Consider the following 21,699-nt stretch of genomic DNA (forward strand, 5'->3'; position numbering starts at 1 on the left):
TTGTATGCATTTAATCGAAATAGTAGAAGCTTCATTATATTTGCATGGTCAAGCCTGAATACTAGACTGATATCTACAAAATTTGCTCTTTTAAGCCTGGTTACTAGCAAGCAAAGATTAGTTTGTAAGGATGGGGTGCAATAGCACCCTTCACATTTCGTGACATTGTGATCACTATTAGTGTTCTACTTATGTGAAAAAAGTGCAACTCCAGCCCAACCTAATGTGATTTTGATTACAAAATTGTTATTGATATTTCATTTTTACCTATTTACTCATCTGTATGTATTCTTTGCAGTAATAAATTATGTATGCAAATAAATCCAAAGGCAGCACTGAAAATAAAGTGAATTTTATTTTCTATATACCCTACAAATCCAGACACTCACAGACATGAGATGACAAATGCTAATTCCACCATTTTCAGTGTCTAAAGGAGCTTTGCCCAACTGATCTTCAAGAAAACATATAGGCAGGTAAGAAAACTTGTCCCACGTGGTATTATTCCTCTTCACATAAGCAACACTGAGACATCTCTCAGCACGGGTCTTCTCCTTCTCCACTCCTCCTCTCTTCACAGACACAATGATTGGCCAAATCCAGATAGCACATTTGTGTCCCCACCAGATTATGCTGGTGCCTGAGGATGGCTGTTCTCGTATGTCTATGGCCACTCTAGTAACTTTCTTTGACTAGAAGATTATGAATGATTATACATATTAATTACAATCTACAGTTACTGGAAGGGTTTGTGGGTGGACAGTTTGAGTAGGCTATCAACATTTTTTTATTTTCATAACTATGGATTTTTCACAGAGAATGCAAGGAGGGTGAGGGACCGGGTGTTCTGAGTCATGGTCTGAGACAGTTGTACTGATTATTCAAATCACAGTAATGTGAGAATACTTTAGTGCTCACAAGATATAACATAACTAAATTACTTATTAAAACACACTTCCAGACTTAATTTTTTGAAGCTGTGCATAATAATATTTATTTTCTTCTGAGGATTTTAAAAACAACCTATATTATCGCATTTGGTTAGATCTCTTACTAGGCTCATAACACTGATTTAACAATGAAAGAATGCCACAGTTAATTAAGATGTATACTGCTGAAAAAAATGATCCGCTTTCCAAGAAAACACAAACTAGCTTAAGTAACTATGACTCAAAGGCAAAGACAAGGTTGAACAGCACAAGTCTGGAATGTACCTTGTGACTGTCACAAGAACCCAAGAAATAATAATTAGCAATGCTTACACGTGTTTGAGAAAATGGTAAATCTCCTTGAAGCTAAGTATTTGCTGGCATTCACTTGTTTCAAAGTTAAAGGAAACTACAATTAAATTGGACGTTGCTTCTGGGAAAAGGGCAAGTTTTATAAAATATCTTAACAGAATATTGTTTTTGTGTTTTGTGCTCATATCTTGAAAGAAGTAAAACTTAAATAAAAGCAAAACACATGATAGGAGAAACAAACTCTAGGGGGGTGATTTACTAACCTAAACACACGCACGCACCAGGTGCGTCTGATTTTTACACAGCAAAGCGTATTTATCAACCAAAAAGTCTCTATAAGCATATTTCCACTAATGCCATATATGGAAAAATCATGCACATGATGCATATATAATGCTGCTTCACAGTTTAGACAAAAATGGTTAGCTCATGCATTTACATTCCTGCATTCATCAACGCAAGCAACACAATGTAGAGCTAATTTACACAACATCACCTTGCAATTCAGGGCAGGGCTTTGCACAACACACCCGCTGGGTGTGTACACACTACAAAGGTGTTTAGATTCCACCCATAGATCATGCTGGGAGGGAACACACTACAGAGGTGTATACATGTTCGTGGTGTGTTTATAAGGTTAGTAAATCAACCTCTAGATGTCTTAATGTGATGTAGGTGGAAAGGAGCTTAGTTGAAATGTAGAAAGGGACACCCATTAAAAATAGAAGGTGGGCTCACCTGTTAGGGTAATATTGTAATTGTTTATACCAAAAAGCAATAATATTCTGCTTTGAAAGTTACAGGTAATCATCAAACTGGCTTGAGACAGAACTTTCTTGCCAGTAAAGAAGTAGCATAAATCAACTTCTCGTTGTTATACCTTATATACCCCATACAATGATACATTATCATAAGGCCTGGTGGCCCTCTAACAGTGAGGCACTTCCGCATTCTTTCAGAGGAGAGGGGAACGGAGGGAGCTTGTGTAACGATCTCCCCCTGATCCCCTGTGACACAGGCGCCATGCTGATCCCGGGCTCGCACCGGGCACAGCGGAGCCCGGGATCAGCGGGACAACGGCGGGGGGGGTGCGGAGGGGGGGGGGCACCAATTGTTACCCCATACAAGCGATCTACCGGCTCTACAGCTGGCGGATCACTTGTATGTTAACAGGCATCGCTGCCTGTTTTTAAATGTGGGCCATTTCCCGCTCGCGCACGCGAGGGGGCGTGTCTGAGCGGACATCTAAAGACGCCCGCTCAGATCTAGAGAGCTCCCGGCCGGCCGTTTTTTTACTACGGCCGGCTCGGAGGTAGTTAAATATCACCACATATTTAAAGTAGTATTAAACTCTCAAACCTTTTTTTCAATATGTAATTCAGATCAAACACATATGCATTGCCCAGCAAAGTAGTTTTTCACATTTCTGCCCAAGCATTTACAGTCATTATGTTTCCAAACACATGGCTCCAACTCTCACAGCTTGGCTTCCCTGAACTTCTCTTGTCTAGTGCAAGATCAAAGGGGACAGAGCAGGCTCCATCTACTAGTTAAGAGAAAGGAAGAAGGATGGAGGGGAACAGGGAGAAGGGAAGTGATTTGCCTTGCTATGCCTGCATGTTTGTGGAAACACACAGAGCTTTCTAGCACACACAAGGTTCGCTCCCACTCATTCCTGCTCTTGTGTGAAATGAGCAGTGCAGGAGTAGCTCTAGCAGCAACGAAGATTAGGGAAATGAGTAAGCTTGAATTCCTAATTGCACAGGCATAGTTTATACACTTGGCCCATTAGTTAAAAAAATATATAAAAAGACAGAATTTAAAGAAAAGAGAGAGGCTAAACTAAAACAAAACAAAACAAAAACACCAAATTGAATAAGAGCAGTAAAGCAGACCTTCAGTCCACTAAATAAGTGTGCCTCCCTACCCCCACCCCCCCACATAGTTATAAGTTTGTTTTTGTTTGCAATGGCCCATCCCCTCTACCTGCTGCCATTCTAGCCTAGACATGCAGCCTCCTAGCATATCTCCATCATATATCCCAGGAGGCTGCAAGTAGAGGAACCTGACAGGCGCCATCAGTAGGCTGGGTGCCTGAACACGGAAGAGGCAGCCGACTCACAATGACTAAGAAGGACCAAAATGGTGCAGTGGGATCAAAGCTGTGATAGTGGAGCAGCGGATCACGGCAAGACAACTCTGGATTGTCTGGGCATGTGAGTATGTAAATTGAGGACACCCCTGTCTAACAGGTAAAAGGGGTGAACTTCTTCTTTAAAGGATATTTAAGGTGCAAATGTGCTCCAAATATTGTACTAGGCCATAATCAATAGTGAAATGTCTGAAAAGAAAATAGAAAACAGTTGGATATTGACCTTCTTTTGCTTCAATGGCATTTCAGATGAAGCAAATACTTTATATGCTAATATTATTTTTTCTACTGAGGTTTGGTTACTCTCTTGGATCCTCTCAGCCTGAAATAATCAATGCATACATACACCATTCAGAGATTTTGTGTTGGTCCTGGTGTGAGTAGTCTAAGGAAATGTGGACATGAGTGGACATCAGCTTCAAAGAAGGCCGGGTTTATAAAAGAACATTATAATAAATAATAATTGGTGCAGCAGTCTTTATGGATTGGCTCATCTGGCATATCATGACACTACACTAATGATCTGAAGACATGTTGTGGCAGTAGCATCATTATGGAGATGGAGATGCTGTATGTACATACACTCTCCTGCCACTTGCAATGCTTTAATACCATGACAAGTTTGAACAGCTTTAGAATGCAGAAGCTCATCAAGTTCACAGGCTGCAGAACTAACAAGAATCCAGTGTCACCCTCGTGGTTAATTAGGTCTTTTTCCCCAAGCCAAGGGCTCTGCCATTAAAATGAAGTGAATACATTTATGTTGCCTGTAAATGAATAATGATATTAAGAAAGCAAATATTTCAGCACCCTGACACCCTTTGATAAATCTTTCAGGGGCTAAGAAATTGAAATTAATACGATCCAAGAATTAAGTTTACATATTCATATAGAAAGGTAGCACAAACTATAACACAGGTACACTGTATGTTACAATGAACCATTCAGAATCCTGTTTACACAATATAGACTACTTACCCGTCCTGCATAATGCATGATTGTGAAGACGGGACCGTGATCCTTAGATGTGACATTGCCATTGCCGTCCTTTACTGATGTGTACACTGTATTTGAATTTGATGTCTCCAACAGTGACTGCAGCCTTTTGGAGAGACTTTGTTCTATGGAATGCATAGACTGACTTTCCTCATCTAGAACAGACAGGAAACCTAATGGCTTCTGAAAAACAAGCACATTTTTTTTGGTTTTATTGATGTTAGAAAGTATTTTGTTTATATATCCATCTGAAATCATCTGTCCAATGGCTGCATTGCTGACCCCTTTCTGAAAATGTGAGGTGCCGGGCTGCCATTCTGACCTATGGCCTCAATGCTTTAAAAGAAAGAAGGATAAAGTCAGTATTCTTTATCTGGCTACTTGTCAGTAGTGAGTCAAAGTATTAAAGCCAGAGGAATAAGCCAGGCAATCAAGCAGCTGCCATTTGCAGAATGAAAGTCAACAATGACAGACTCCAAGTTTCTCTTATGACAGGTTTCCTTTAATCTAATGCAGTTACTGCTAATAACATTAGAAATAGATATCTACAGTACTGTGTAATTTATGTTATATCTCCTTGCCGTTTCTTTCAACTTATGGAGTTCTTTTAGCACTTTGTGTATTAAAAACAAATAGGTAAAGGCTTGAATTTAACTCTTACCCCAACACATGAGGATTTTGTAGCATTACCTAAGGTGCTTCCTATCTTACAGAATAAACAGAACACAAATTGATGTCAGCACTATATATCCTCTGCTTTATTTGTGTGCATGACTATGCAAGAACATTTGTTGCACATTGCTTGCATTTCTCCAATGCCAGCCATGTTTCATATCATTCTATAACATTTAATATGTTTCATACAGCGATCACAAGTTTATCACAGAACAAATTAATCTCTGCTTATATATCAGTTTCCTATTTTATATGCTCAGAGACAAGATAATGTAAAAGAGCAGTTAAAGCTGCAGTCTGTGCTTAGTTTGGATGACCTATGGATGGTATGGATTTTTAGGGGGACCCCAAAGAAAATATCCCCCAAAAATGACCCCCCCCCCCCAATCCATACAAGACCTTTATTTGGGCATGCAGCAAGGCTGGTAAGTAAAGCGAGAGGCAGTGAGTGTGTGGCCTCCCTCCTGAACCCTGCCAAGTCACATGGAGATACCTTGCTGGGGGTGGGGAGGGAATGTGAAGCCTTCTCAACCCTGGCAAGGCACCTTGTCCACGTGAATGAGTATAGGGTCCATAGTACCCCTGGTCAGTGGCGTAAGAATCGCCATAGCGACCCAGGCAGCCACTATGGGGCCTGGGCACAGGGGGGGCCTGGCCAGGGCATCCCTCTGATGCCGTGTGGGCTGCCTGTTTTGCTACGGCATGTAAGGGTGCTGGCTGTCACTGACACAGCTCAGCAGCGGCATTTCCCCTCACAGCCGCTGCAGAGCTGTGTCATTGACAGACAGCAGCTACGGCAAAAGTGGCCAGCGTGAAGAAGGAGGTGGGGCCCGCCTAAGAGCAACCCCCCCTCCTCTTACATCACTGGCCAGCGACCTAAGATCATGTGGGGCCAGTGATGTAAGAGGAGGCGGGACCCATCGATAGAAGAGGAGGCAGGGCCCAAGGACGGAGGAGGAAGGGGGGCCCGGCGAACACGGAGGCAGACAGCGCTGACAGGTAAGAGACCCTGCAGATCCCACTATAGAGAGTCTATCTCTAGACTCTGCAGGGTCACTCTCAGGTGGGCTGTTTGGTATATCAGGTGGGCTCTGCAAGTGGCATAACTAGCAATCACGGGGCCCCATACAAAATTTTGCTGTGGGGCCAGGTGATTTCTAGTTACGCCCCTGCCCCTGGTTACTCATTTACAGAAAAAAAAACTACAAAGTAAATAAACACACAGATGCTGTTCACAAAGTCCTTAATTTAAAAAAAAAAGGAAAATGGTGTAAATCCATCATTAATCATCCAGCAATGCAGATCAATAATCAATCACAATGAATGACACCCGGCTGACACAAACTTAACTACCTGTTCCAATGATCCTCTCCCATCTGAAATGTAAACAGCAGTAAACCTGGCTAATGTCATTGGCCATATTTGTCATGTGGGCCAGTGTTCATCGCAATTGGCGATGGATCAGCATCACTGGACGGCATCAGATTTGGGGACTTTTTATATAAAGGTGTATGTGTTTTTATTTACTAGTTTTTGTTTTGTAAATTAGTAACCAGGGGTATTTTGTACCCCCTACTTATTCCCATGCGGACCTGGATGTAGGAATGGATGTAGGAATGACCAGCAAGGTATCATCCCCTTGTTGAGGGCATGTAGCATGGTATGTTTCAGGGGGCATGCTTGCTGTCCCCTACTGCCCTGGCCAATCAGGCTGCATTCCTCAATAAGGGTCCAGTACGGCTGTTTTTTTGTTTTGTTTTGTTTTCTTAAGGGTCTGGAATTGATTTTTGGGGGACTCCACACTGTTGTTTTTGTTTGTTTGTTTATTTTTTGCTACGTGATATTCTACATTAAAAGTGACATTAAAACAAAAACAAAAAAAACAGTTGCTGAAAGTGACATTTCCCTGATGCATTTTTTTTGTAAAATACATACCAGATCCTTATCAAAATGACTTTTAGCAGCATTTTGTTTACTTTCTAACATTTTGCTTTTGCTGTAGTACATCCTAGAGGTGTGCCACTTCACATGCAGGTTAAGGGCACCCTCAAGTATGTTATTTAATGGAATTTTTGCATTCTTATTGTAAGCCTTATTAAAATAGATGCTCACACCTGAACTATATTTTTTATTTTTCTGCATTGGTTCATGTCCACCAGGGTGGTCCTCAAGATCCCTATGATCTTAGTTTGACAATCCCATGCCTATTAGCCCTGAAACTGGCAAGAATTGATTTTCAAGACTCCCCTCCCATTGACTTATGCGGGGTTCGCAATAACGGTCGAAATTTTATGACAAGTTTGCCGATTGTCCCAAGAATGAAACCCAAGCTAATCATCACATATATAGCTTGTTTTGGAGAATTAAAGACATAAGAAAACAAATAGGGAAGGAGGGAAATGCCAGGGCTGTAGCTACCATGGGGCGAGTGAGGCACTCGCCTCAGGCGCAGCTGAGAGGGGGCGCAGCCAGGGGCAGTCTGGCTGCACCCCCTTGCCCATGTTGCCATTGGCAACAGGGGTGCCGGGCGGCCACAACACATCCGCGGCTCAGCAGGGAGAAGAGGAGCGGCACAGGCTCCAGCTACTCCTCGGATCCCCGCTGCTCTCCCCCACCTGTATGGGCAGAGGACTCTGTGTTCTCAATCTCTTTTTCTATTTCAAAAGGGAAATGTCAGGTGTCTGTTTAGACCTTTCATATTTCACCAAAGCCCCACAACAGTAATAATGATAATAATTAAACCCCCCCCACACACACACTCATGCACACATATTACTAGACATGTGCAAAGACTGAACATTTGTTTCGGACGAAATGAACGAAAACTAAAAATGTTTTCATTAGTTTCGTCAAACAAAATACATTTTTATGCTATTTTGGATTTGGCCACCAGTGCAATTCGCCGACATCCTGGAGTCGGGCCGCATGACGTCGCATACTGCACACGTCTGTTGGGGGGCACAATTTTCTGTTCTTGCCTCGGGTGCAAAAGGAGCTAGCTACGGCTCTGGGGAATGCCATAAAACCCAAGAGCTAGAATCTCTAATGCAGCTCAGGAAACTGAGGATATTTCTGCCAACTTCTTGTTCACTAATCACTGTCATTCCATGGTATTATGTTGCCACATTAACAGCAGGAAACAATCAGTAGAAGAACAGCCGGCATCCTCCTGTGCTGAAGTGGGCCCTGGTAAGTATTTAGACAACAAACTGGATCACCTACAGCATCAGATGTTTGCCAGGTGCCATTCCTGTCAGCTAAGAAATATGATGGCTAAAAATGAGGCTTCAGTAGGCAAGGAATGATAAAAAAAAGAATGACTGAAAAAAAGGAAAAAACACATTGCCAGATTTGGTGAATTTTTAAATCTGCTTTAACATGCAGGTGGCAGGGCCAGAATTTGTATACATTGCATGGCCCCTTGGATTGATCTTGTCCTGTATGCTATGTATTCAAGTATTGTTTCTAACCCATTAACCCCTTCATAGGTATTAGAAGATTGTTTTTTTAAAGTGACACTAAACTCAAGAGTTAAAGTGAGTTTAAAGGCTTAATTCCCCCATCCCCTCATTTCCAACAGTCCCTCCACCACTGCTCTCTTATCCAGCGCAGATTCCTATGTCTTCCTGTGTCCCATGGAGTCTGTCCTGCCTGCACGCTCCCGGCTGCGTGCATTCAGGGCCGGCCTTAGGCCTTTAGGCGCCCTGTGCGAGGAAGCTTTACAGCGCCCCTCAGTGACCACACCCCTCAGTGGCCACACCCTTTAGTGGCCACACACCCCCTATACACACATTTATCACCCATATTTTTGGTAAAACATAAAAAGACGGGGTCACGTTGGGTAAATACGGTAGACACCAAACATGTCATGCTTTAAAATTGCGCGCACCCGCAAAATCGCAAAAAATGACCATGCCCAAAATTGACCATACGTGACGCTTTAAAAGCTTTTACCGCTCATCAGTTTAGTGTTATCAGTGATTGATGGCCCTACAATTATTGCTCTCATTCCGACGTTCGCGGCGATATGTAACATGTACGGCGTAATGGGCGAAATCGTCGTTTTCACACGTATGCGCACCCGACGCCTGTTTGCATGCGTGTATGTATGGGGGGGACTTTAAAAAAATTATGAATTATTTTTTATTTGTAACTTTACATTTTTGGGGGGGGAAACTTTATTGCTATCACATAGGGGGGTTAGTGCATTCACTTACACTCTCCTTCTCACCCCTCCGGTGATATCGAGTGCGCATGCGCCCGCACACACTTCCTCATGCACGGCCGTTCGGGAAGCTGTGTTCTGCAGCCGGGAGCGAGCAGCGCAGGCAAAAGTAAGTTATTACCTATTTGTCAACTTTTTTCTTTTTTTAAATGTTGGGGCATATACTGTATCTACTGCTTGCTAGCAGTAGATACTGTATATGTAAAAAAAAAAAAAATCGAGACTTTAATACTACTTTAAATCTTAAAAATTAGGGATACGCCAATACCGGTTTTTCTGTATCGAATACGAGTGCTGATAATCATCCTTCGGTACTCAACAATACCGAGTACTAATACCGATACTTCCGTTAGCATGAAGTTGGCTTCCAGGCCAATCAGGAAGCCGGGCGTTGGGTAATGAACCGCCTCCCAGCTTCCTGATTGCCCAGGAAACTGGCTTCATGCTGTTTGGCTGGCTCAATGCTGATTGGCTGGGAGGCCAGCTTCCTGGCCAATCAGCATTAAGTTGGTCAAACAGCCGACTCCATGTTCCCTCACGGAACTTCCTCTGACATGGAGTTCCGGTATCAGGGGGCAAGTACCGGAGCATTTGTACTCGCTCAAATACTCGGCACTGATACAGATACACATGGAATCTCAAATTAGTTTGCGGAACACACCGGATCGCATCCCAGCCGGATCACTGTGTTCTGGGGTGGGAGGTGCGTGGCGGTATCAATGCATTCAAGTACCTCAACTGTTAACAATAATGTAGCTTATTGGTGCATCACTGAGCTGTAGATTCTAAAATAATTTCTGAATTGGTGCTGACACTGTCCTTCCTTCTGGGGGGGGGGGGGAATTTAGTTTACTAATTTGTATTGAGATTGTAGTCCATCTTGGAAGTGGGCTTGGATTGGTGGCTACTTCACAACACACTCGGGGACCATGGGGAACAAAAGTAGCCACCCTCCAGAAGGAAGGACGGTGTCAGCACAAATTCAGAGATGAATTGAGGATCTAAAGCTGAGTAGTACACAAATAAGATACATTTATCTTAATAGTTAAGGCACTTAAATGTATTTTTAAGATTTAACTTCTTAGTGTCACTTTAAAACACCTATTGGGGAATTGACTGTCAGATTTACTGATAATATATCAATTAAAAAAGTTATAGTAAATATAATATTTTTTATGGAGAGAAGGGGTACATTGGTATAATGTTTTGAACCTCTTTTGTTATTTACTTACACATGTATCATATTTGTATGTGATGAATACAGAAATGTAATCAATAATTTATAGTTAATTTAGTAAGGCTGAGGATATCCATTTCACAATTTTAAAATGAAGATCATCTGATGTTTTGAAAAACAGTAAAGTACCATATTGCATGATAATACAAAGCAAACAATTTCATATGGGTAGCTGGAGACTGTCTGCATAATATTTACAGTAGTATAGATTGAAAGGGGGAATACCTGGAAGAAAAAATCCAGTACTGTTGCATGGTTTCCAGGACAATACATGGTTTCCATGGAAACTCCCTCTTGTGCACATTCAGTTTGTTCTTGCAGGAAAAGCAGTTCATTCATATACTGGTGGATTTTTTCGTTGGTCAGATTAATGCACAACTGTTAATAAAAAAAGGTTACAAAATCAAGCAACAAAATGACTACATAAAAAAGAATTTGTGTGTGTGTTTACACTATTTGATTTATCTGAAGTCAGGGCCGTAGATAATTTTTTTTCCTGGGGGGGGGTTCAGCTTTCTCAAATTATAAGACTTTATCTAGCAGACACACCAGGGTTTGAAAAAAATATACCAGCCATATCATTCCTAAACCAATCCTTTACCTTGAGCAATACCGATTTAGTTGTTTGACACCATATGGAAAAAACAAGTTTTAAAAAGACTCGTAATTGGTACCTACCCACTGCACATTTTCATTGAGTATTTTCAAAAAATACTTAGTAAAAATATGCAGCAGACACCAACCAAAAGTCTATTTAAAATAAACGAAAGTGGGCCCAAATCACCTGGACTGGAGCAAACTTTAATTGTTGCACATATCAATCACTTAGATCTTTGCTTCTGTATTCTTAGGTTCTCTTAAAAATTGACACATGGAATCTCAAATTAGTTTGCGGAACAATTCAATCTTCCAGATTGTCCTCCTGATCGCTGTTGCTTCTCCTGCAGGATGTCTCTGCACTGCCCAACCTGCACGGAGCTACTACACAGATGAGATCCTGCCAGCTCCCTCACTGCGGTGCATGCTGGGAAATGGAGTTCCCTGAATTGCCACACCCCCTGTGTGTTCACTGGGCTGTCTCTCAGACTATGTCTGAACCGCGGTCGGCAGTCCACAAGTAAAAAAAACAGAGTCAGCTACCAAACAGCTCTCCGTACACCTAGACACTCTGGGGGGGGTTTGAACCCCCCTATCCCCCCCTTATCTACGCCCCTGTCTGAAGTAAACTAATTATTTTCATACAACATATCTTGATGGAGATTGGTGCCTTATTGGAGTATAAAAATATGTGGAGGACTGTATCATTGTTAAAGTAATAATAATAGTAATAATAATAAGTGATACGTACTGTTAAAGTGCAGTTGGCACCAAAACAGTATACTGATCCCCTGCTTCCATGCTTTTTTTCAGTTATGACACATGCTGCTGATGAAATGGACTGGTAATGTGTGGAGTTAATTCAAATATAGTTTGCAAAGTTAAGGTACAGGTTGTGACCATTTCTCTTTTTTAAAACTAGACATGTAATATACAGTAGATATGTGTTACATATATATTTATCGAGATATATTTATAATTATATCAATTTGTCAGTAACCTTCCATAGAAAAAGAAGAGCCCATCATTTTTTGTGGGATAACTTAAAACTGATCAAAACACCTAATGCTCCTTTTAGACATCAGGAGCAGAATGAAAGCCACGCGTATTGATGAGCAGCCAAAGTCATGGTTACAAAGGGCTATGGATCACCCGTGTTACAGTGCTGAATGGTCCAGTCGCATGATCACCCATAACGTTCTTTTCTCCTTCTGGCGTGAAATTGAGTAGCAGGAGAGTTAAAGAAAAGTATGTATCTTCCATGGGGATTTAGGGGTATCAAAGTAAACCTTACCCTGAATAGGTGAAGCACAGGTTTACTTTAATAGTACGGTAGACAAGACTTTATACAGAGGCCATATTTTTTTTTTCTAAAATATTAGAGGCATTTAACTTCTAAAACCAGCAGTCTTGGCCTAATTTTTGTGTGAAAAAAAATCATACTAACTTGTTCAAATGAATTTTTCTGAAAGTCTTCAAAGCCAAACATGTCCAAAATTCCAATTGTGAGAGGTGGGTAGCTAAAATATAAAAAGAAAAGTTATTTGACAACAAATATGCAAACATAACTTAACATTTTAAAGGAGACTTCAATAGAAAGGAGACTTTTTAAAGGAGACTTCAATAGAAACAGTTGAGTTGCCAAAGTTGACTTGCTTGTAAAGGTGCAGGCTCTGGGAACATTGTCCTAGTTTTATTATTTAGTGAGTTACTAACCTGAAGCAAGTTTGCAAGTGTTCACACTTTTCAGACTTCACTGTCTACATCTTTGTTTCAGGACTGTAACTTGCTATGCACTGAAGCCACAATCAGGATGACAGTCTCAGAGCCTACACATTTACAAATACAAGTCAGCTTCCAATTTCTATCCCCACATTAAATTAAATTAAAAACAAATTATCATTAAGTGGACCTATATTAAAATGACATGTGCTTATGTCATCAGTCTTTTAGGGATGAATGTGGTCTGGCACTGACCACATGAAACAAGGCCTAGATGTAATCTCTTATGACATAGCCATTGATTATTCTGATCTCCCATCCCATGATCAAGAGCCCAGGGCTTGAGACACTAGGTCAGCACCCAATGTCTGGAACAATTTCTCCAGGAAGGTATTTCAGCCCTTTTATTATTTTGTATTTATCCATCCCAGCAAGACTGTTAATATAACTTTATGTTAATATTTCTGTAAAAATCAACTTATAAATCTTGAATTATAAACCAAAAATTTAAGATCTTTAAATAACACTGTTCAACACTGCAATGAAAGCACAAAGTTGTTTAAATGTTTATTTGACTTGCATGATTATTACAAAAAATAAAAATAATATTGCAATTGCTACAGCATTCCATTGAAATAAAAAAACTAGCCTGAATTTTTTATTTAATGCATCATGATCATGAATGAAAATACTACTAGGTTACTGTTATTTTACAAGCATTGAATTAGATTTTTATGAAAAGAAGATCAAAGGGTCGCCATTCAGCACCAAATTTGTCTTTTTATTTGCAAGACAGCTGCAAAGGTTTTTATAATCTGCTGTAATGGAAATTTGCCCTGCTTCAAACCATCAGGGATCTTGTTAAAGAGGGTCTTAACAAAGGTTTTATGTGTGATGAGATAACATTGCAATCATAGTATACTATCATTTTACGGACTGCAATATGCATGCTTTATTTTTAAACTACTTTTTTTTCACAATGAATTCACAAACAATATTACTTTAAATATCGAACTCTTTCACAACAAAATGTAGTTATGGCAGTATTGCAGTTGTGAGGAAACACACAGATTTGACTCCATCAAAAGGCATTTGACATTTATTTGTGGCACCTGTCACATATGAAAATTTAATGTCCTCTGCTGAATTCTTGTTCTGCCTTACAAGCTATATAACAAAGTATATATAATAGGCTAGGCTTATATATTTTTTGTCAGTGTATCTTTAATGTTGCCCTATAAAATGTGTGACAGAGCACTGGGAAACGCAAACCCATTAACTATGTGATTTCTACCGTTATCATAAAGTGTATTTTTATTATTACATAACTATGTTGACTATATGAATATTTATCAACACTGATTTAATGACACATAATTCTCTCTAAATACATTTTGTTCCCTGCCTACATCAACAAAATATGTTGGTTGTAGCCATATATTATTGCATCCAGTTTTATATGCAAAAGTTTAGAAAACATAATTAGCATTCAGACAAATGCTGAATTATTATTTCATTCAAAAAAAGTTCCAACATTGGCTTGTTCTCTTAATGATCAACACGAGGCATTTTTCTGCTATCTGCTAAACATTTTCATCACATGTATCTTATCTATAGTTCTATAGTTAAACACCTGTACACTAAAAAGGTAAAGTTCATTCATTCATACCCTCAATAGGATCAATTCACTAAATTGCAACAACAGTTATTTGCCATAATATTCTTTATATTCAGCAAGGAGGATCAAATAGAGCTGAAAACAACAACCAGGTGGCTGGAAATAACAATGGTTATGGTTAACACATGTTATAGCTCAGGGAAGTATATTTATAGCCAGTTCAAATGTGCAGAGTACAAGCTGGGTATGCCCACCAGCAAATCGCCAAAGATATGGGCCTGGCTAAGATTGCAGGAGAATGAAGGATGAGGCCCAAAAACTGAACGACTTACTTTGTTTTCCAACTAATGCCTACAATAATTTGAGATCTGATTGGTTACTAAATTTTACTGCACATTAAACATGTGCACCGGCAAAAAAATTGTTTCATTTTGATTCGGATTTTGTGTTATTTCGTTTTTTGGGATTCAGATCCGAAATTCAATTCATTTTGGAATTCAGATTCGGAGGAAATTCGTTAGCGGTAGTCTGGACAAAATTTTGTTTGTTGGAAAAAAATTTTGTTGCAGCAAAGTGACAGTCTGCAGAAGAGGAAAAAAAAAAGTGTGAGGTTCCCCCTAAATTCACACCAGACCCTTTACGTCTGGTAGGAATGTTAGGCGGGACACCCCAAGTTGAAACAAAAAAAAGTGTGTGGGGTTCCCCCCAAAATCCCTACCAGGCCCTTTAGGTCTGGTAGGAATTTTAAGGGGGAACCCCAGCCCCGAAAAATGGGGGAAAAAAGCAGGCGCCTGTACTTTTCAGACTGTTGAGCAGCTTTGTATTGCACAAAAAACTTTTGGATGAGTATCCAGACCTTCCTACAATGTCCACAGATGCCTGTTCCAGCTTAAATACCTATAATTATATTGACTGGCAGTAGAACTGTGGAGCTGCATTTTGTTTCCTTCTTGGTATCCTGTTCCCTTACCCTCTCTCCTTGAGTTTATTTTGCTTAATAAACTATTTAAACATTCAACAGTGACTGCTGCCCAAATCCTTTTGCCCAACAAAAAGTAAAGGATTCTGCCCTGAGGTTAAAATGCCAGCCCTCTGAGGAGTCTGGGGGTCCTCGTCTGCCTCCCAGTGGTAAGGCGTCGCTAGACATGTATTCCCTGAAGATTATTCTCAGAAAAATAATTGCTATGTTGCAATTGCAACACTGCTCACATTTCTTTTCTCTGGTATAGCTATTGTTATCTCAAAAACGTCAGAGGTCATGTGCTCACTTGCAGCAATTCACATTGGAATTTAAACTGAACCTGCTACATCAACGAAAATGTATAAACATAGTCATCTCATGGTGCCTACCAGTACCTATCTTTGACTTGAAATCACTTCCTTTGCATCTAAGGCCCAGGTTGTATACAGGGTCCCATTATTTATATAAATGGAGCATTATCTACAGTCCTAAATGTAGTAGATTATACTATCAGCTTGTAACATTAAAGTCCAGCTTTAGTCCTTCCAACACACTGGACATTTTGGATATAAAGGCAGTAAAAATGTACAGTACCTTTTGACTTTGTGAAGCCAAAGGAGGAAAAAAGGTAATGCAAAGGAAAAAATAGTGTACTTGTGATTTTTAGACGCACAAGTACACGTTTGCTTTTTTACTTCTACCTTTTCCCCATTCAGTGAATGGGCATATTTCTTTCAGGTTTTGATAAGATACATCATGGCCTTACATACACAGTATTAGAAAACTAGGTGTGTCTTTTCAAATTACTGGATTCTTACAATAAATGGACATGGGGATAAACTCCTAACTCCTGTTGGAATCAATAACACTTCCTGCAATTTAACTCCATCCATATTACAGTGCTACAATTTTAAAGACTTACTGCAATGCCTCCAGAAAACATTTTTACTTTAATAATATAAACCTGACACTTTATTAAAACATATCTCTAGATTGTATATATTTTAGTGTGTTTAGCTTCATTATGGCACTTTATTTATGCCTTTGTTTTGTTAAGAGCCTTGCAGACATTTCAAGTCTACATCACACATGGGACTTCCATATACATGAATACAAATGAATTTACTGTGGAAAACAGGGGGGGGGGGGGGGGGGGGCGCAGAAAAATAGGAATAAAGTGGCATTTTATTTTTAAGTGTGGTTTGCTTATCTCTAAAAACACTTTGCAGAACCAAAATCCCCTCTGCCAACCCAGTTATTAAACCTCCCATTGTTTATTCACCAGATTTATGCTTAAAGAGGTTTATCCCCACGGCACATCACATAATTACCCCTGCATATAGAAGTTTTGATTCTTTGATTGATTAAAGCTCAATTTAAAATAAGATTTTGGGTCTATCATTTCAGTCACATGTATCTAAAATAAATATTTTGAAATTATAAACTGAAAATCCAAACGGCAGATGTGTTGAAAATATTTTGATTCTGCTCGTGTATATATATAAGCAAGTATGAAAACAAAGAATTATCTCCAAGATGTGTAATTTAACCAAGGCAAACAGATAAAAGCTGGAAACTGCCATTCACAGAGGGCTGATCAGAAATCCAACTATTGTGATTAAACTAAAAAGGAAACCAAGATAAAAAAACACATTGGAAAAGGTTTTAAGAATGCAGTAGTACTGTTCTTTGAAATGCACAATAAAACACTGAAAGTTCAGTATTACTTAATAAACAGTGATCCCTAAGACACTGTATTACACCTGGGAGACACTGTTAATGAAAGAGATATGTGCAGATATGCCACAGAGAGAAAATATGACCTTGATGAAGTTATTAATACCTTCTATTGTCTAACACTCCAGAATGCCATCCAATGGTAGAGATAGCAGTTACAATGTAATGAATTTTCTTGCACAAGCAATAAATTCTCTCGCCTCTCTTTTTTCCTACATATATTAAAATGCATCACAAAGGAAACCAATAAATTGTGCTTCTTCAAACATTGAGAGTGTATCATTACACGCTAGTATAGTTATAATGTTTTCACATTTAGAACATATTAACAAAATATTATATATTTATATAATAGATAGTTATACATTGTATGCACATAGATAAGGCAGCACTGTGTAAAAGTACACAAAAACATAAGTACACGTAAAAGTACACAAAAACAACAAATCTCAGTGTATAAAAGGAAATAGTTACAAAAATATTTCTGGAGATAAATCGAAGATTACACCTCTGTGTGAAATAAAAACTTCAAATTTGCACCACCAGTAAATAAGGCACCCTCTGTGAATTACCCATGAACACACAAGGATCGCAACACACATGGTTGCATTTATTACCTACTTAGGAAAAGCAATACTCTAATTAGAATAGTTGCAACTTGAGGAGACAGCTGATTTTTATCCAACTGTAATAGATCTGAATTGACTGCTGGAAGCAAACACAAAATATCTAAAAGCTGTAGAAAATGTACTTTTCAAAAAAAATAAAGCCCACAACTTCTCACAAATTGATCAGTGGCACAACAGTTATAAGCAGAATCCCATGAATATTTTATGGAAATTTACATTGGTCCAGCTTGGCTTACTGTAAGTATCCATATTTGATATCCACAGGGCTGCTGGGTTATGTGAACATCACTGTAGTAGTCTGTGCTACATACAGTGATAGCTGTGATTTTCCAGCTGCAGCTCCGCCACCATTCAGAGAATGCCTTGTATTTTCTTCTTTCTTGTATCTTTCTTCTGAATACAAGGCGTTCTCTGATTGGATGAGGTGGAGAGGTAGGGAGAATGACATCACAATCTCCACCTTACAAGATGTTCTCTGAATGAAGGCGGTGTCGAGCAAGCAACTGCCTGTGCTTAGTGTGCAACTGCTCCACCTCCCTCTACTCTCTACTCCCCTTTGCCAGTAATGTATCAGCTGAGATAAAAGTACCAGCCATTTGGGTACCATATGCATGAGGAAACACATGACTCTGCACCACAAAGCTTGTTGGGAACAGCACCTCAATGAGACAAGTCAGCATCAAAAGGCCCACTCTCCTTATTCCTTACTATCAGCATCTCTCTATAGCATTCTCCTGCTGCATCCACTACAACATCTTCAGCCTCTAGTGACATGGAAGTCACAGACATCTCAGAAGGTGTTTCAGAGGCTTAGGATATGCCACGGCAAGCAGAAAAGAGGGTCATGGGCCACACACAGAAGGGTCCAGGGAACTGAGCCTCTGCAGAATTCTCACACACACACCCTTCTCCGCTGTTTCCAGCAGCAACCTTCCCAAAGCAGAAAAATGTCCCCAAATCTACTCCATGCCTTTTAACTTCGAAAAGACCAAATCATTCTCAGGTATATGGAGATACAACATGGGGTTGCAGGTGTTTTGGGTACACAGTGTTTTTTTTCCTTTTTTTTTTTTCAAAAGATGCAGTGAGGTGGTGCAAAAAAAAAAAAGCAGCGAATGGACTATCAGTAACAACTGCTCACCACAAACAAGTTGATCACCCCAACTTGGAAAACCTATGTTTAGGCTAGTTTTCATGAAAATTACGGCGGGGGGGGGCAACTTTTTGTTTTGGGGTGACAACTCCCTGATAACCTCCACAATCTCCTGCCTCTAAATCACCAAGCTCTCCCAAAGGAAACTATAAGCTTCGGTGCACAGTAGAAGTTGGTTGTGTTATTTTATCTTTTAATGGGCTATACATATACATCTTGCTATTTTTGGCTAAATTTCTGCTTGAGAGTGAAACATGTCTCTTAAAATAGAGAGAAACATATTTATAGAACTACGTTTACTTACACGTGGCCAGAAGGCTGACTCATTAGGGTGGGAGGGTGTTTTTAAATGCCTTTTCCTGCTCCTGCATGTATGATGTATACAAGTGTTTGATGCATACAAGTGTTCAGGAGGCCATAGAGCAGCCCGATCGCTTGTATGGTGCAGGAAGGGTACGCCCCCTGCGCCGACGCTGCCGGGATCGATTGACCTCTGTTCGGGCCTGGGACTGGCACGGAGGCTCTCTGTACCTCGATTGGAAGGAGATCAGTACAATTTCACCTGCTGATCTCCCCTCCAATCTCTGCATGCGGAAGTCATGTGAATTACATCACTTTCGGTTTCAGGCTGTCATTTCTCCGGGCTGCTGTAGCCAGAGAAGAAGCTGATGAAGCAGATCTCTGCTTCATCAGCTTTTTTGGGGGTCCCTAGGTGACTTAGGGGTCCAATAGACCTCTGATGTCTCCATAAAGGTGACCTGTCACTGTGTATGTGCTATCACAAAGGGGGTGAAAATGCAATAGCAATAGTAAAAAAAAAAGCAAGTTTAAAAGAATTAGTCACATTTAAAAAAACACAAAACTATTTTTTAAAGTCCCCCAACCCAAGTACACGCACATACAAACGCAAACACGCATCGGGTGTGCCTACGTGCAAAAATGATGATTACACCACACATGTTACGTATCACCATGAACGTTGCTAACATTAAACTGATGAGCAGTAAAAGCTTTTAGAGCATCACCTATGGGCAATTTTGGGTACGGTAGTTTTTTGCGATTTCCCAAATGCGCACAATTTTAAGGCTTGACCTTTTTGGTATCTATTTACCTGATGTGACCCCTATGTTTTATATTTTACTATAAAATTGGGTAATAATAATGTAGGGAAAACTGTTTTTTTAAATAAAAAATGTTGGTACTTTTTTCTTTATAAAGTAAAAAATAAAAACCCCAGTGGTGATTAAATACCACCAAAAGCAAGTTCTATCTGTCCCCCAAAAATTATATAAAATTAATTTCAGTATAGCGTTGCATGACTAAAGAAATGTAAGAGTACCTCAGCTCCAAATATTGAAAAATAGCCTGGACAGGAAGGGGGTTAAACAGTGTGGTCTTCAAGTGGTTAAGTACATTTTGGAGAAATGTATAATTAAACATATTTTAACTGTTTTGGTAACATGTAACCTATTATTAAAAGGAGACATATATCCCTAATGAGTTGAGTTCATGCTTTGTTTTCCATGGATTTTTTTCCAGAATGCATGATGTAATAAGCCGATGTTTATTATCCATCTTTTCGAAAATATTTACTTGTTTGTGCTTTGATAATTTTGATCAAACGAGGCAAGGCAGCACTGTAACATTACAGTAATTGACAGTTAATGTCTAAGCTCTATTTTTTGGCAGCTAAGTGTCAAGCACCCATGACTTACAGTAATATTCCCTAGCAAGGATACAGAGCAGCCTGCCAGCCTGGAGAGGATTCCCTCATGACTGGTACTGCTGTAGAGTAGTGTGTTTCTCCTGGCTGTGTTCCTTGCTGCAGGGTTCACTTGAGGATATTGCACTGTTTATGCAGGTAAAACGAAGCTAATGTACTATGTCAGTTAAAGGAGACCTAAACCTAAAATGTATATTACTTAATATCAGATGCAGGGCGGCAAAATCTCAGTTTCTAAGTGCAGAGTACATGCTATTAGACTTATTGAAAGAATAAATGTACCCTTGTTATAAAAAGGAAAAGGAAATGTTGCTTCTGATACTAGCTCCATTTGATTTTGATTTCCAGCAGCTTGAAATCATGATTTTATAAAACAGTAGCTATTTGTGAACTTCTTTGAAGCATGTGCAAAAGTAATGTGGTAACGAAAGTGGAGGACAGATGCTGCTATGTTATATAAAGCAGGCATCTCTGACATCTCTTTAGACTTTCGTAATGACCACTAATTTCTGCCAACTAATTGGAGGCTAACCTTAGAATGCATGTCTAACAGAGTGGTGAGGATGCTTTTTTTAATGGAATCAAAACACATTTTTAGTGCACTGTCTTGGAGATGATAAGTTTGTGGTTGAAGGGCAATATGATCCTAAATGACAATAACATAAAAAAATTCCAAATAATAATGAGATGGAGCACGAGGCGTGCTACTTCACTTGACAGATCGAGGCTCAACTGCAGTGTAACATGTGAAAAAAGGAAAAAAACATAGCGCACAACCATCTAGCACATTACTGTGGGAGAAACAATGTGTATGTAAATGAACAACAATGTTGCATTTACAAAACGCTCATTAACCATCTGCCCTGGATTACACTGACCATCAGTCAGATACATAGGATTACACTGACCATCAGTGCCTCTGAGCTCATTCATTCACAAATCACCAGGATTACTACAGCCGCAAGCCGTTTTTGATCTTCAGTTTCCACCGCTCAGCAGCATCATCTAGTACATACACAACAAGAGCTGCCCC

General features: G+C 39.7%; 1 protein-coding gene across 1 annotated transcript in view; it reads right to left on the minus strand.

The window, feature by feature from the left end:
• Positions 1-21,699, minus strand: part of MYO16 (myosin XVI) — a 214,031-nt gene that overhangs the window by 62,596 nt on the left and 129,736 nt on the right. The window contains exons 21-23 of the mRNA XM_018563152.1: positions 12,571-12,643; positions 10,752-10,904; positions 4,372-4,572 (exon numbers count right to left, since the gene is read on the minus strand). Coding sequence (XP_018418654.1) covers positions 4,372-4,572; positions 10,752-10,904; positions 12,571-12,643 — 427 coding nt within the window. The remainder of the gene's footprint in view (positions 1-4,371; positions 4,573-10,751; positions 10,905-12,570; positions 12,644-21,699) is intronic.

This window comes from Nanorana parkeri, unplaced genomic scaffold (assembly GCF_000935625.1).
Source record: "Nanorana parkeri isolate BGI_ZX_2015 unplaced genomic scaffold, ASM93562v1 scaffold636, whole genome shotgun sequence".
Lineage (NCBI taxonomy): Eukaryota > Metazoa > Chordata > Amphibia > Anura > Dicroglossidae > Nanorana > Nanorana parkeri.